Genomic DNA, 16,477 nt, shown 5'->3' on the forward strand with positions numbered 1-16,477 from the left:
CCCACTGCTAGTGGATGGGGAAGACAAAAACCATAATTTCCCCCAACTTTGTCATTGTCTGCTTTGTGGTTCTCTGATGTGTTGTGCGTAACACGGATAGCTGCGTTTGGCTGCACTGCTCCACTGTTGGAGCTGCCTTTGCTTCTGATTAAACACCAGAGTCTGTTTCTCTGTAGGATTCCAGCAAAAGTCCAAAAACAATGAAGAAGTTTCTTCCAAAACGAAAAACTGAGAGAAAGCCATCTGATGAAGAGTTTGTAATTCGGAAAAGTAAGTGTTGTAATTCTCTCTACTTTCTGGAGGTTTCTCTGTGCTCAGTCATCTCCATGGCACATTGAGCCTTTCTTACTGTGCAGGATGCTCGTGTTGTGAGCAAGCCCGTGTGCTGCTGAACATGGGAGGCTTCTGGAAGCACACCAGTCCTCACCCTCTGACAGATTTCCTCCCAGGCATGCCACCACCCACCTCGTGACTGCTACCACTAGGTCACAAGTTGTGGATGGGCTTGTTCTGGGTACAAAGCCAAGGAGCTGGAACCCAAGTAGGTTCCTAGTGAAACTGTTTGTCAGCAGTCATCAAAATATGTCTGAGAGCTGGGACAAACCCTTGCCTGGCCATGCCAGCAGGTCCTGGAGCAGTTTCCGTGGGGGACCAGGGAACAAAGGAAGGCCCAATCCCTGCAGGGGTGTTCACCTGCAAAGAGGGGTGTCCTGACAGCTCCTTGAAGCCCACCTGGGACACTCCCTCTGGAGTTTTACATGAAAGACTGTGCTCACCCAGCACACCATCTGGTCTGCAGCTCAGTCATCTGCTGCAGTTGTATGGCTTTTAACGTGTGCTGCTTTCCCAACCCATCTCCTGCGCCTAGCTGCACCCAAAGTCACCCATTGCCCCCTGAGTTTTGCTGAGGTGGGCAGCGAGAAGTGCTATTTCATACTGTGTAGTCATGGTGCTTAATGTCACAGGGTGTTACAAAAGCCAGAAAATACAAAGGACCTCAAAAGGGGATTAGGCAAAGTCCCAGAGGCAGTGTCAGTCAGGAAAATGGCACACTCTTCTCTTCAGGGGCTTGGGAGTGAAGGCTGGGAGAGATGAAGGCAGAGCACTTTGCTTTTTGTGACAGCCGTTGTCTGCGATGTTGTACAGGTACTGCTGCACTGGAAGAAGATGCTCAGATCCTGAAGGTGATCGAGGCATACTGTACTGGGGCAGGCTTCCAGCAAGCGCTCGGCTCAGGTGGGCACACAACCAGATTATTTAGTTCTTCCTCTGCCTGCAATATTCATAACCCCTCTGGGAAAAAAAAAAAAAACCCACATGGTTGCATCATACAGCAACAAGACTCATGCTAGGAAACTGTGCAGTGTTCAATCTTCAAGATAAGGGAGCTTCATCTGCCTAGTGGTTTAGTTGCCATTGTTTTTCTTCTAAAGAGAGAATGAAGCAGATAGGAGGGCAGATGAGACACAGCTATTTCACCAGTGCTTGTTAGGAATTAAGCAAACCTAGTCAGTGCCTGTGGCTGTCAGCACTGAAAACCTGATGATAATCTCAGGTTGCATGCAGCTTTAGAAAGGAAGCATGAATATTATCTCTCAATCAGCTTCATGTTTAAGAACAAGCTTCTTCATAAGAACCTATCTAACATCTTCAACTCTTTAAATATAACTATTTATCATTGCTGGTGAGATGTTGAATTAAATCACTGAACTATCAAATAATGGTACAATTTAAAAGAGGGAGGGCATGTTTCTTCTGAGAGCTCTTGACCCTAATCAAATGAATTAATTTATAAGTCATGACGTAGCTTTAGATGCAATGAGCACTCTTGAAAACTTTCCACTTGGTGCTTTAGCTCCAAGGTAGCAACTTGTATGAGCCTGTATTTAACTGTGGCAGGTAACCTGTGGCTGCCTCTGGAGCAACCTGGGCGTAAGGGAAAAGTCTCCCTTTTTCTTCCTGATGACTAGTTCTTGTACACAGGCTCCCGTAAAGACTCCGTCCCCCAAGTCCTTCTTCCTGAGGAAGAAAAAATCATCGTAGAGGAAACACGAAGCAACGGCCAGACTGTCACAGAGGAGAAGTAAGCACGGCTGCTCTCCACTTGCAGATTCCCTTGGAAAGACACTAAAAACCAATGCCCTTTCCTTCTGTGTCTCTGCAAAGGATAAGGGCTGGTGTCCCTGACTGCTGCTGTAGTCCTGGGGACAACCACTGGGCTGTTTCAGTCACTGTTTGGTCCCTTTTGAAGAGCAGAACCACCTTCCCAGCTTTGACGTGGCTGGAGCCCTCTGGGAGTCTGTGCATCGGTTTCGAGAGCCAGTTTATCCAGTTTTAGAGCTTATCTGGATGTAGCTAACAGAGTCAGGGCGCACAGAACCAAACAAGTGGATTTTGTTTTTAACTACTGACATACTGGGCTGCTGCTACCCCTTGGGACCCTGCCTGGCACCTGGTCTGGGAGTGCTCTCAGCCTGTTACATCGCTTCTGGGTGACAGCGTTGATCTGGATGACAGCATTGATCTGGGTGATGGTGTTGACCTGCTCCTTTTCTAACCCAGACAGTACATTCCTTTCATGCTTGGTTTTTCACAGCGTAACCTCAAGGAATTGAGGCCATTTTACAAAAGAGGCTTGAGCATTCCCAGTTTTAAGATCATTGTTATTTATCGCAGTAGCATAAACAAGGAAGCCAAAGTCACAGACCTTTGTTAATAACTTAAAGGTCGCAGAACAAGGTATTTTTCTTGAGTTTTGAGATAAGAGCCCTGAATTTTGGACCAGTGGCCTATAAGTGCTCCTGGGCTGTGTTTCCAGGGTCCCCTCATGGGCAGCAGTGATAGCAGAGCCTGATTCTTGCTGTGGGCAGCAGAGCAAAGCAGAACCTGGAAGCACTTTCCCCATCAATGCCTTGCTCATGAAAGCAACCATGCTGTTGCTGTTTTGGTGCACTCCAGCTCTTTCTTTATTTCATTTTTTTGCATTTCTTTTTGCAGGAGCCTGGTTGACACGGTTTATGCACTGAAAGATGAAGTTAAGGAGCTGAAGCAGGTAATCTGAACATGATTGTTTGTGCTAGGAGTCGAGCAAAAACCAGCCAGGCTGCACTGGGCCGTTGTCTCTGACTGGTTGGTGTCTAGGAAAAGCTTTGCCAATGCTGATGTGGTCCTGCAGCTCCCTGAATCAGCGTTAGTTTTCTTCTGGTTTAGCTCCCCGAATCAACTTACCACGTAGTCCCTTGAGCACCAGAACCAACAAGAGGGAAGGAGATCGATCTTTGTCCTAACATGAAGCTTTCCTACTACTCCAAAAGCTCTTTCAACCTGATTGTTCATTTTGTAGAGGTCTGGTGGATACCAGTTCTGGTAGCTTCAGAGGAAATATGTCCTCCTCCCTCCAACTCCAAGCCTGGAGGTGGGACAGACCACCCCAAGAGAACAGGATCTTCCAGCTCAGGCTAAAATTAGGTTTCCAAACAGATGCTTCTGCCTGCTCAAAGCGACGGTGCAGGTCTGTAAGGTAGCAAGGATTTGCTTGAGCAGATTGGACCACAAGTAACGTGTTGTCCATCCTTGCAAGCTGGCATGTCAAATGTCCATGGCATTTCATCACCTCTGAGCCATCAGGCTGCCAGGCACTGCAAGTCCACTGTTGTGTTAAGTGCCGTGGGCATTAACTGCGTCTTCATACCTTTATTTTCCACCTCACAGGAGAACAAAAGGATGAAACAATGTTTGGAGGAAGAGCTTAAATCCAGGAAGGACTTGGAGAAGCTGGTTCGGAGACTGCTGAAACAAACGGATGAGTGTGGCCGGGAGGACACGGCACGCAAGTCATCCCTGATCGCCTGAATTCGGAGAGACGCTGCTAGCAGTGGTGTGTGACCTCAGGTGGTTTTTTTTGGAAGTGGAACTGAATCTTTTGCCTCTTCTTGCTCCTTATTTTGTTGGTTTTGAGAATTTTGCTACCAAAAAAAAGGTCATAGGGGAAAAAGAATAGTTTTTTTTCCATCCAGTAAGGAAATAAACCAGAAACAATCGATCACAACTAAACCAGTAAGCAAGCGGTCCATGATTCACAATTCATCTGCAGCAACTAATACCTCATCATACCCGCTACTGGGAGCAAATACAAACTCTGCTAATGATTGCCACTCACAGAGGGGTTGGCAGCAGTTTCCTAGAGGAAGCTTAAGCACTTTTTAATGCTTTCATTCTTTTCAAAAGCGCCGGTACCTATTTATTGAATGAAAACATTACTGAGGTGGCATTGAGCAGAAACCAAAAAGCACCATGCTTCTCTTTTCAGATAATCACAACTGGGGAAGCTTTTCCCGTCCACCTTCTTTTTCCCTGTTAGTTGACTGTAGCGAACTAGTGCCCAGCAATACTGTGGTTCCCATGTGGCCTTGATACCGATTAAAACGTGCAATTACCATGAAGACATTTGAAGTCCCTGGGGAAGCCAGACCTGGAGCAGCTGTCAGTGTGTCGCACAGTGCTGCCTCCTGACAGCTCGCGATCAGCACGACAGGTAACTGCTGTTCTGCACCCCCCGTCCATTTTCTTACGCATGACCTACAACTCCTACGCCCGGCTTTGTTTTCTCATTGGGTGTCCAGGTATCGTATGAGTTTATAGTTTTGCTGTGCATCCCCTTGCAGGACATGCTTTTCTCTGTATGAAATATAAATGCTGCTTGACAACAAAAACCAACCCCCAAACGTGCTGGTTCCCTGCACCCTTCTGCCCACGTTAGGCTCTCCATTGCTCCATCCCAGAGGCTGGAAGCGTAGCCAGACTTCTCCCCTCATTGCCCCAAAGGGGCTTTTGTCTAGGAAAAAGGAACTTATTCTTGGGATAGGAAAGATATTTATGTTTTTTATTTGACAAGAGCTGGAAAGCTCCCAGGGCAAGGACATGCAATGCCTTCCCAGATCCCTGCACAGCTCCTCGAACACAGCACACAGGCAACATGCATATGTATTGGCTATCTTCATCTTATTTGGTGTTATACCCTAGTTTAGGACTGATGTTTTCCTTCCTTCCTTAGCAGCAGTATAAAAGTAACCTTCTGTCAACGTTAATGATAAGTCTTACATATTTCACAGGGCAGCATAGTTCCCGGGTGTGCGGCCACACCACAGCTGATTACAGTCGTACCGTTATGTTGGTCGTGAAGAATATCATAGAGGCAATAATTGCAACTCCCTCCTTGCAATTAACATTTAGCCAGAACATGGCAAATGGTGTCTGGGGAGAGCTAGACTCAAAAACTTCACAAGGAGTATAAAAAGAAGCCGCCTTTAAATCCAAGCTGTTTCTAGAACAAAACAGAGGTTGTTTTTTGCTCTGGCGTCATTTGCCATTTCCAGAGCATTCCAGCTGGATGGCAGCTCTCCACATCCACTGGTTTGGTCAGCAGTCAAGCCCTACGGTGCTGATGAATGGCTTTCTAGGATGACGTCCTTGTCGCAGGCTGAGCAGCTCATCCACTCTTCTGGGGGGCCATGCCCAGACACCTCGGCATCGTCTGGTCCAGTTGCCTGCCCAGAGGTGGGCTGGGAACCAGGCTTGTGGTGTGCAGCAAGTGCAAGGAAATGAACCAAGGGCCATTTATGCTCCAAGGAGAGGGTAGAAATGGTTCCCTGCTGCCCCCCAGTTTAGTTGAAACCTGAGTTGTGTACATATGCATGTTTGTGAGATGTAATGTGATGGAGGGCATACTGGGACGTTTTGGGTCAAGTGTTTGTCAAGAGCTAGAAGCCAAAAAAAGACAAGAAAATAAAATAAAAAGGAAAAGAAGCCATGCAGGATGGACAGCAATGTTTCCATATTTACTTTGTTTACAGTGCTTTGTAAATAGGTTCCAGTGAGTCTGTCTTTAGACGAATGTTGTGTCAGCTGCCTTCCAGTTTATCTTTATCATGTAGGTTTATTTACTGTAACGACTTATGCAAGTTCAACTTTTCTAACATGTTTTTATTTTGAACAGTTTTTTAATTGACATTTTCAACAAATAAAGAAGGATAAAAATTGCTTCTTAGCTCTCAGTGCTGCTTCCTTTGTTTCTGTCACAAAAGCAAAGCCAGTGCTTTCTCTGGACATCCCCAATTTGCTCAAACTGCCTGTGGTGGTGTCATTCACCCTCTCATTTACTGGATGCCAGTGGGGATATTGGTGCAAATAGTGATGCTGGCACTTGGGCTGTTGCTCCCACCACCACTCAGCCCTGCAGCAGGGAGTAGGAGATGCATTTCCATCCCTCCAGCCCCACTTGCACTCTGCTAACAAAGATGCTTTATGGAGTCCGAGCTGCTCTCCCCTGCACCGGTGGGTTGCTGTAGATACGTGACTTCCTGCCTGAGATTTTTTTTTAAGTTAGTGCATGTTTTTTTCTGGAGATTAGGTGTGGTAACAGGATTTCCTTTGGTCTACCGCTTGGACAAGACCTCTCCTGCACACTGGTATTTTTAACTCTTTGGTAGAGATGTGGCAGGCCTTCAGCCCGTAGCCGAAACAGGAGGATCAAGGGCAGGAAGAACAGACTCTGCTCTCCCTTCCCCAAACACATCAATTGGAGCAGAAAAAAGAGGAGAATTGTTGCAGAGCTGTATCCAGACCCAAGCACCCCAAAGCCTGCACTGGGCAGAAGAGCAAGGAGGAGGCATCCCCCAGGTTTGCTTTGGAGGGAGCATCTGTCCTCCTGGGTCCCCATCAGACCAGAGACCCTGTGTCCTTCTCTCCACTGAATACAGAGTCTCTTTGGCCACTTCTGTTATGCCAGCTCCCAAATGACCCCTTTGCATGACCCATCTCCAACACAGGCAGCACCAGCATCCTCCAGGCAGTGAAAAAAAACAGGGTGAAAAAACCCACAAAAAAACAGCTTCATCTGTGCAGCCGAAACCACTGCTATGGCTGGGGATGCCCTGGAGGTGCTACAAGGGGGGGCTCCTCCTGAGACAAGACTGGCACCCAGTGTTTGACTGGGAAAGGGGGTTAAAAAAAAATAAAGACCCCACAGTAGTGCACAGAGGTGGAAGAACAGGCTTGTCTCCCAAGCAGCCACCCTGGACAGCCATGCAGCCCATGGCCATCCCCCAGCTCATGCTGCCTCAGCTCAGTGGCACAAGCTGGTGAGACCCTGCTTAGAAACCAGCATCGCAACATTTTTTTTTTAGGAAAACAACAAAACAAAAATCTAATTTCCTATACAAAACCAAAAAAAATAAATTACACATTTCCCAGTGATCTCAGTGTGTCTGCACCCAGCAGACTATGATGCTGCTTGCTTTTGCTGCTGCTCGTCCATGACTCCTTGTGCCAGTCCTGCTGTAGTCATCATCCTCTCATTCCCTTCCCCCTTCTTTACTCAGAAAACGAGCAAAAATCAGTTCAGAAACCATAAAATCCACAGCCCAAGGAGTGACAGAGGGGCCTTACGTCAAGGGAAAAGTCGATGTATTGACAACCTTCAAACTTTCCACGGGGAGAGGAAACCTGCGCCCTCCATGGCACCGTGTAGGGGCCAGGGAGGAGAACAAAGCCGCTCAGGAGAAGGCCACAGCTGGATGGTAGCAATCACATCTCCTCCCCTCCCACATGCTGCCTCACATCTGAATCCCACGGGCTATTTTTGGCAAACCGAGAAACAGAGAGCAACAAAAGTCCTGGGAAAGGCAGCAAGGGGCTGGGTCCAGGCAGCAGCCCGTGAGCGGGAGAGGCAGCAGTTGTCATCTGCTGTGTTTGCTGGTGAAATTATTGAGCTGGTTTATGCATTTTTTTGGTTTGTTTTCTTCTCCGCTCTTTAGTTGTTTCACCCAAACATGCCTGAAAATCTAATTCTCTGTGCGATTTGCAGTTCCCAGATCCTTTCTCAGTGATTTGGGTTGGGGATCACAGCCCAGCCCAAACCCTCTGGCAGGTGCTCCTGGCCACCAGTGCTGGGGTGGTTGGGGCAAGGGGTTTCAAGGCTGTGCACCAACTGTGATTTCCCTTCACCTGTGACGAATGGTGTTTCTGCTCCTGAAGGTTTTGGGCACCCAGTGCTATGCATACATTCCTCATAGCGATGCCCATCCCCTCACTCCCAGTTTTTCCCCTTTCTCCAACCATGCCAGTTGGCAGGGTCTTTGGTGTCTCCTGTGACTCCCACTGTGGCCAGGCACCGCCAGCTCCCCTGGTTTGGGGCTCTCCAGCCATGACAGAGCTGTCTCCATGAGCCTGCAAAGGCTGGCCAGGTTTTGGCAGCAGCGGTGGCATGATAGGACCCACACCACCGCAGGAGGCAGCGACCACCCAGCCCCTGCCGTTCTACACACAGCAGCTGTAGGATCCCACCTTGGGCAGCATCCATCCCTCTGCTCCAAGTGGAGATGTCTCTCCAGGCTCCATGACCTTATGACAGCCAGCCAGCCAGGTGTTCTAAATCCCCCAGCCTGGGGGTGAGAAGGGTGAACAGTGTTCAAAGCACACAAAGCACCTCGTCTCTTAATTCAGAAATTGTATCAGTTGTGGGGTGGCAGTGGCTGAAATTCCACACTCGGGAAGGAGGAAACCACAAACATTGAAATATGCTGCAAAATACAGCTACTACCACGCACGGTGCCTTGGCACACAATCCCTCTTCACTTACGAATATAAGGTGGTTTTAGTTAAATAAATAGTTTTAATACATGGTGTCAGACAAGAGAGAGCCATTCCCTGACAAAGTTAGGCAGTTTTGGAGAACAGACAACAAATACATATTAAATTATAGTAAAACCAGAGTGGCATTGAGCTTACACCTACTGACTTTGGGAGGGGACCACACCAGGCACCCAGCCCTGCAATGATCTGTGCAAAGACTGTCCAGTCTGTCCCACCAGTGGTGGCACTTGAGCACCGTGTTAGGACCAGACCTGCAGACTCCAGTCAAGCAAACCCTGAGGACTTCCCAGATCTGAAAACTCTTCCACTTACAAATCTGTTGGCTTCCAGGAGCTTTTCCAAACTTACACTCTGTTGAGTGCAACCTGTATAACCAAATGCTCCAGCCTTGTCACTTTTGACATCTTCAGGCGCCTCTAAGAAATGCTCCATCAACATCCATGTGCCTTGCTGCTGCTCAGCTCACCTTCCTTGCGGGCCAAGCTGGAGAAAAGGGTCACAGTGTGCCGTGTTGCCTAAGTATCCCCTGCCCAAGACAGGGTCCTGTCTGTCTGCACAGTCCTGCTCTCCTGGAGCTCCAGGGAAAATACCACTGTGGGCACATCCTCACTGAGGACAGCCAGAAGATGCTCCGCACATGCACCTTGGAGGGCTTGGGATGAAGCAGTTGGTCCTGCCACCCCCATGCTCTCCTGGTCCTCCTCCTAGGGTAGCAGAGGTCTCAGGAGAGGAGGCAGGTCCAAGTTTGATGATGGTGGCCAATGCCCCTTCCACAGGGGAGTAAAGCAGCCCACAGGCAGAGGGTCCTCCACCTGCAGAGGTGGGAGGAGGACAGTCTAGCAAGATTCGGGTCACCGAGAGCAGAGCACCGCTGGTGGCTTACCTGCACTCTGGCTTGAAATGGGCAGTTCCCTCTCAGCCACCGACCACCCTTCTGATGCAGAACAATTGTCACCGAGCGTGAACCTGGCCAAGGCAGAGTCACCCTAGGCAAGAAGGCTGTCTGAGTTTCGTAGATTGGCATGGGTGGAAAAAAGGGGGTTCTCAAGATAAAGCAGACAGTTAGGGTGGCAAAGGTGCATCACCAGCAGCTAGCACGTAAGTACAGTGCTTGTCTGATTGATTCCTTTAGAGGAGACGTTCCTAAGCCTTTTAGTGGTTTTTTTTCCATTGGTGTTTTGTAAGCAGATTGGTACGGGAGATATGTGTGAACCTAGCTTGTCTGGAGTGCCCTGAACCATCCTACGTTGTTAGGAAAGAAACGTTGATGGTAGAGTTTGCTAAACAAAGCTCTTGTGACATAACGGGGACATCCACCCTGCCAGGCACGCCGGCATGGTGGACCCAGACACACAACACCAGCATGTACCAACCTGTTGGCAATGAAAGGAAAAAGAAAAGTGCAAGCAACACCACCTTAAAACTTTGTTCCATTTGTGTTCTCAGGGCCCCTTGACCATTATTAATAAATAACAAAATATACAAATTAAGAAACAAGAAAACCAAAGAGGAGAGGCAGAGAACCATAAATATGTGAAACAGGGAAAGCCACTTTGCTCAACAAAGTCAGGCTGGACCCCCAGTCCAGGGCAGCTCCCTCCTCACTACAGCTTGAAGATGCCGAAGTAGGTGCTGCCATGGTTGTAGTTCACTCGTGTTGAGTCTGTCACGTTGACAAAGACCATGTCACCTTCCCGGAGCTTGAAGACGCCTCCCTCCCGGATGGACTGGAGGTCACAAAGAGACATGGAGGTGCTGTGTGTGTCTAGTCCCTTCAGCAAAAGCCGGTCCTCTTCCATGGGGAGATACAAATAAATATAGAGGGTGAAGGGTGCTGAAGTTGCTGCCTTGGTGCAGAAGCTGACTTGGGAGTAGATGTAGTAGAGCCCTGCTTCCTTCACCTTCAGTTTCCCCTCCTGGTAGGATATCAAGTTGCTGTTCATAGGACCATACATGGTTGTCTTCCACTCTAGCACTGCAGGGGGAAAGCATGGCAGATGAGCTGGGAGAAGGAGACATCCAGTTTGGCAGGCTGATTTTGGGGGTACACACCACAGACATTTGGCATCACAGCCTTCATCTGCTGTGGGCTGTGGGGGTGGGTCCTGCCCACCACAGGGCACCCTCCCCAGCCCAGGGGAGCAGGTTCCCTGAGGCTATGTTTGACCCATGTTTCTGGTCACTGGACTTGACACCCCTGAATTGATGATTGAGAGGAGGAGCATTATGCTTCCTTCATCCAACCAAGTGGAAACGCTTAGGGTGGAGGATTGCACACAGTTACCACCATGGACCACACAGCCCCATGTCCACCCCTGTAGGGTTGCTATCTCCACAGCTTTTGGTGGCACAGCCTCTGAATCCTCAAAGCACTGCCAAAACAGCAGCTCCTGTCTTCAGAGACACTCATCCTAGGGCACATAGTTTTTCAAAACTGGATACTGCCTTTCCCCCAAAGTCCCTCCTCCACTTGGCCTCCAGAGAAGGTGAGACTTTCTAAGGAGTCACAAAAATGATTGTACCACAGTTTTGGTCTCTGGCAGGGTGCAGAGCTAGCAGAGTTTTTCATGGCATGAGCTTCCTCCTGCTGCTGGGACCATTGCTCATGCAGATCTGCTGTTGGCACAGCTTTTGGGGTGTTATTGGTGTCATCAAGGTAGCTCATGAACATGTACTCTCACTGGAGTGAGTACAGTTAAGTCAATATAGAGACCAGGAAACCATGGCCATAGAGACTGAGCTCAGCTAGAACCTCTGGCTTCTCCAGCCTACAGAGACACTTGTGAGAGCATCAGGAGTGAGCAGCCCAGCTCCATGGGGCATAATGGGTTTGACTGGCTCAGCCCAGCATCCCAGTCCTCTCAGCAGAGTGGTACAAGTGGTCCCAGGGGAGCCACACAGCTCATGGTCAATACCTGTGCATCCCATGGGGACTTTTCATCTGTGCTCATCCACTGAGACAAAGAACCGAGCTCCAGGCAGCTGCTGTGCTCTGGAGAATTTCAACCTGCTTTATAGGCTCAACAAATGCTTAAGCAGGGAGTTTTAAAATGCAGCGAGCTTCTCGCTTCTTTGATCTTATCTAACACTAAGCTTTCCACAGGTAGACTGAGTTCTGGGTGAAATGCTGCGTCAGAGATGGAAAGAGCAGCTGCTGATTACTGGCAGTTACTCCAGAATTAAATCAAACGTGCTCAGACTGCAAAATCCTTGCCAGATTGAGAGACTGACCTTGCAAGCTCTTACTTGCTTTGGTTATCCTTGCTCTTGCAAGATGTCCCTTAGCTAAGGCTATGCTGTGGGATAGAGCTGTGAGACCAACTGTAGAGGGATGTGCAAATGCAAGCGGAGGTAGGACTCACACACATTTCTCAAACCTAACACAACCACAGCTGTGAATAAGTGCAACTTGTCAAAATCAGTTTGGAGCTATGTTGCAACTATAAAGTCATCAGCCAGCCTGTATTGTTACCAGGATCACTACGTGTGAGAAGATGATTCGATCAGCAGATACAGTATGGCCAGTATAGCCTGCCTGGTGGCACAGGTGCACGTGGTGATGTGACCACAGGGAGGTTTGCTGTGCTTCGGGGACAGACTCTTGTGCTGGAGATGTATTGTCCCTCTCTCTGCCCTCCCAGAGCTGTGGGGCAGGATGGGAGGGTCTGGTGGGGGATGCACACTGACCAAGGCAGTGCTGACCGGGTCTGTCTTACCTGAGACTGCCTTGTTGCTCTTCTGACCTGCCAGGTGGGCTGCAATTGGCTGCCTCTTCTCTGCTGCAATTTGGAAAGGCCAGTGTTATCGATACCTTGGCACTCACTGTCCCCCTGAGCAGCACAGCTCCTTCACTGGGACTGTGGCACCTCTCAGCCTTGGTATTTCTCTATGGGCCAAATCCAGAGACATGGTCTCCAAAGTTTCCCCCCAGTTCTTAAGCTTCAAGGTGGAGCCCCTGGGGGATAAAGCCCGTGAAGGAGACCATGTCAGCTTGCCCACTGTGGGAATAGGACCTGGATATGCCCACTCCTTACCTTCTACCAACGACTCATTCTTGTGTTTCAAATGGGGATGCTCATGGCCTGCAATGTGAAAAGTCCATGGATTTAATTTTGGATTAATTTTCATTGACTTCATGTAATGTGGCACCCAGAGCCGTCTGCCTTGGTGAAACAGCATGCCCAGTGCCCCATCTCCCAGCCCCACGCCATTCACAGTCCTACCCCCATGGGGATGCTCCAAGCCCGGATGCCATCCCCTGCCTCCATGCCGTGCCCTGGGGCTCCAGCGGGGCATTGTATGGTGGAGGAAAACCCTTCCCAGGTTAAGCCGCTCCTCCTGCCTCTGGCAAGCCACGGTACATTGGAGACTCACCTCTCTGCATTTCGAACTTGGGCTGCTCCTTCTTGACTCCCTCACCCTGAAACAACAGCAAATATATCTATTTTTTTAAACATGTACAACAATGATTTTAAAAGCTTCTGCATAAAGGATGCTCTGGTCAGTGCTCAGGTTGGTGCTGTTTGTCCCCAACAGCCCTGTCAGCTCTCAGCAGAAGGTACCCCAAACTGCAGAACCCCTCCAGCACCTTCCCCAGCACCACATACAGCTCTGGACTGACTGTTTGCAGCATGGGGTTTGTAGGGTTTATGATCTTGGGTTTCATGCAATTTAAAATGATGTCATGGGGAAAGTTTATTTGAAAACAAACAAACAAACAAACAAACAAACATCTCCTTTTCTTTTAAAAACATGTCAGAGAGCCATGCTGTAGATGATGCCCAGCAAGCCAGACATAACCTTGTCCCTACAAAGGGACTTTTTCAGGACTGCTGAGCAGGGCCCATTTCAGACACAATTTACTGTTGTCTGTTGGGTACTGATGCAAACCTGGAGGTTTAGCTGAGGCATTCGATGTCATTGAGCACTGACAATGAGGCAGAAATGTCCCTCTCCTGCCTGCTCAAGCCAGCACAGACCCTCCTAAACAACCAATTCAAGGACTGAGTAGTCAGAGAGCACCGCATTGCTGGCTATCCAGGAGGACATTGCAGTGTAGGTTGGCTTTTTTGCACCCAGACGTGAGGAGATGCTGCGCTGGCTGGAGGTGCCATTCCTGAGTGCCTCCTTCTCACTAGCTGCTGGAGCTGGGCTGCCTGTCTCAAGCCTTGCACCATCATTGGCACCTGGGCAAAGTGGGTGTAAAAGTGCTCCCAGTGGCAGGTGGCCATGAGCATCCTCACAGGTACGCAGCACAGGATCAGAGCAAGGTGACAGACAGCAGAAATAAATGTTTTCCAGGCCAGAATCAGAATACAGCGCCAAGGTGGCTGCAGCTCCATCCCTCCCATTGCAAGCCCCGAGCATCCCTCAGCACACCGCAGCTGGTTGTGCTCTCACTAAGACCATTTTGAGAAAAAAAAATGGAGATTTTTCAATAATATCAATATAGTGTAAAAAGAATATAGGATAAAAAAGCAGTATATGTAATGCAACCCCAAGGTAAAGGGCACCCATGGTTTTAAAAAAATACTTCGGGTGAAGCTGTGTGTGCCTGGGAGCACCCCCCTCCATCTTAAGCAGGGTCTTTATCCACTGAACAGCACTGTACCTTGCACTGGAGGTCCTGGAAGCCCTTTAAAATCTTTTCACAGTCCAATAATGTTGACTTCTGACCTTCTGCCATCTGACATTTCTGTATTTTCCTCAGGAAGATATAATCTTCATTTAAGCTCAGCACCTCTTCCATCTGCCGGCGGAGGAGAGAAAAAAGGGTAAATGGGATGCAACGGGGAAACCTGTGATGGTCAGCAGTGGAGCCATGGAGGATTCCTGCCAGTGATAAATTCCAGCTGGGAAAGCTCAGGGTCAGTTGTTCTGCATCGAGATCAGCAGGGCAGACTTGCTACGGGTACCGAGCGCTCCCACCAGCCACCCAGCTCAGCATCTGCACCCATGGAGCTGACCCTGGTTGGCAACATGGGATGAAAGGAGGATTGCTTAGGATCCCTTCCTATTTTCTATCACCTCAATAATTAATTTAAATTTCTCACTTGGCCTTTTCCATTTACAGGCTGCAGCACAGAAATCTCAGTGAGTGGCTGGGGGGTCACTGCTGCTGCTGCTGCCCCGGGGTCCTGCCACACAGATGGGATGCTTGCTCAGGCCTGCACTACCTTGCCCATGCAGGGTGGCTTTTCATTTTTTTCAGCTAGCTTATTGACTAAAAGAGATGTCAAGACACCAAAATTACTTGGCGGGTTGGGACTGAATTCTGCCAAGAGCACCAGATTTTTAAAAAATCAGAAAGTCACAAAAAACAATATATATATAAAAACACTGATTTTTAAAATGATACCTGGTTGTTTTTTTTTTAAATCCAACAATTAGGTAAACAGTAAAGAGAAGTGCAGAAAGACATGATCCAGGCAGCACTGGGATGCTTAGGGTCAGGTTAAAGTCCCACTGTGAGCTCTGAAGGCAGCCAAAATCCTCCTGTCATGTGTGACTGCACTTTGGCTACCTCTGCTCCTCTGTCACAGCCCAGTGCCGTCACATTTCACTCCACTCATCCCTTCACCCCCGTGCAGCAAAATCTCCTTCCATCCCCTCAACTTTCAAGCCCCTTTAGCTCAGATTGCTCTCCACCCTTGAGGATCAGCAGACACCCACTTAAATTTCAGTTGAGACAGGTTGAGGTAGGTTGAGACAACATCTTTAGAAATCAGTAGTGATGATCTTATCATTGTATCTGCTAAGGAGAACTTGTTTGGGGTTTTAGATAGGTTTCATTTCTTTAGCTGGTAGTCTTTTCTGGTTTGGAAGAAAGTAGCTTGAGATCGGTGATTTTAAGCATGATGAGGTGTGTCTGCAGTCATGGGAACCTCAAAAAAAAGCTTTTCAGTTTTTAAGTTTTTGGTAAGTACTGACCCAAGCATAGGGCAGGATCACTGATACTGTGTCTTGTCAAAAAAAAGGATGAAGTACTTGGATCTGCTCTTTTCTTCCCAAAGCAGAAAGAAAGCATCTGAAGTGAGATGTTGGTAAAATTCATACATGCAAACAGTGAAGTAAATAATTTCTGCCCCCCTCCATCCTTGTCATTACTGTCACAGTGCTACTAAGTGCTACAGCACCACCAAAACCACCAACGAGACTAGAATAGCCACTTGTGTTTTCAAGCCACACAGTCTTCTCCTCAGACTGGCCATTGGCTGCCAGGTTTGCTATTGGCTCTTCTTGATTGAGCCATTCTCATTTTGTTAATGAAAAGAACAGATCTCTTCCTCAGTGTACATCTTAGTGGCAAATTAAAGCAGAAATAAGAACATGGGTGTAAGAAATGCCACTCTGTCTATCCAGCGGCCGGTATCATCTTCTACCACGTCCATCCTTTTGGCGAGCACATCTTGTGATTGCTGAAGGCAAATTGTGCTGGCAATCTAGCAGAGACAATCTTACTTCTCCACTTACCTTATCCATCTTCATGTGAAGATACAAACAGAAGAGTACGGTCCCAATCATCTGTGCGACAATAAATACAGCGAGGAAGCCCATGAACATTTTCATGGTGCTGCTGGTGGGTCGGGGTGTCGCGGGGCTGTAGGTTTCGTTCATTCTCCGTGCACGTTGCTGGGGCTTCTTCAAGTGCGCTGCTTGCAAGTAGCATCAGAACTGTTGTGTGAGCATCCGCTGCTCAAGGGATACATGTTGCAGCAACCTACGCTTCCTGGAAAAAACTCTTCGTAGTGGGTAGGTTTGTTCACTACCATCTCCCACAACAAAAAAAAGGTTGCTTAGACTTTCTTCTCTGGTGCACTTCCAT

At 48.4% G+C, this 16,477-nt stretch overlaps 2 protein-coding genes across 3 annotated transcripts in view; one reads left to right on the plus strand and one right to left on the minus strand.

Moving 5' to 3' along the window:
- ARHGEF6 (Rac/Cdc42 guanine nucleotide exchange factor (GEF) 6) overlaps positions 1–4,280 on the plus strand; it is a 29,979-nt gene extending 25,699 nt beyond the window's left edge. For both annotated transcript variants that reach the window (XM_010185566.1, XM_010185567.1), the window contains exons 16-20: positions 177–270; positions 1,147–1,236; positions 1,984–2,083; positions 2,998–3,052; positions 3,712–4,280. In XM_010185566.1, the coding sequence (XP_010183868.1) occupies positions 177–270; positions 1,147–1,236; positions 1,984–2,083; positions 2,998–3,052; positions 3,712–3,852 (480 nt within the window). In that variant the 3' untranslated portion in view covers positions 3,853–4,280. The remainder of the gene's footprint in view (positions 1–176; positions 271–1,146; positions 1,237–1,983; positions 2,084–2,997; positions 3,053–3,711) is intronic.
- Positions 4,281–10,256: 5,976 nt separating this feature from the next.
- CD40LG (CD40 ligand) lies at positions 10,257–16,269 on the minus strand. The gene is made up of 6 exons (XM_010185568.1): positions 16,126–16,269; positions 14,264–14,401; positions 13,027–13,072; positions 12,687–12,734; positions 12,369–12,431; positions 10,257–10,627 (listed from the first exon to the last, which is right to left on the minus strand). The coding sequence occupies exons 1-6, from the start codon at positions 16,267–16,269 to the stop codon at positions 10,257–10,259; spliced, it is 810 nt and encodes a 269-aa protein (XP_010183870.1).
- Between the last annotated feature and the right edge of the window lie 208 nt (positions 16,270–16,477).

This window comes from Mesitornis unicolor, unplaced genomic scaffold (assembly GCF_000695765.1).
Source record: "Mesitornis unicolor isolate BGI_N332 unplaced genomic scaffold, ASM69576v1 scaffold20495, whole genome shotgun sequence".
Taxonomy (NCBI): Eukaryota; Metazoa; Chordata; class Aves; order Mesitornithiformes; family Mesitornithidae; genus Mesitornis; species Mesitornis unicolor.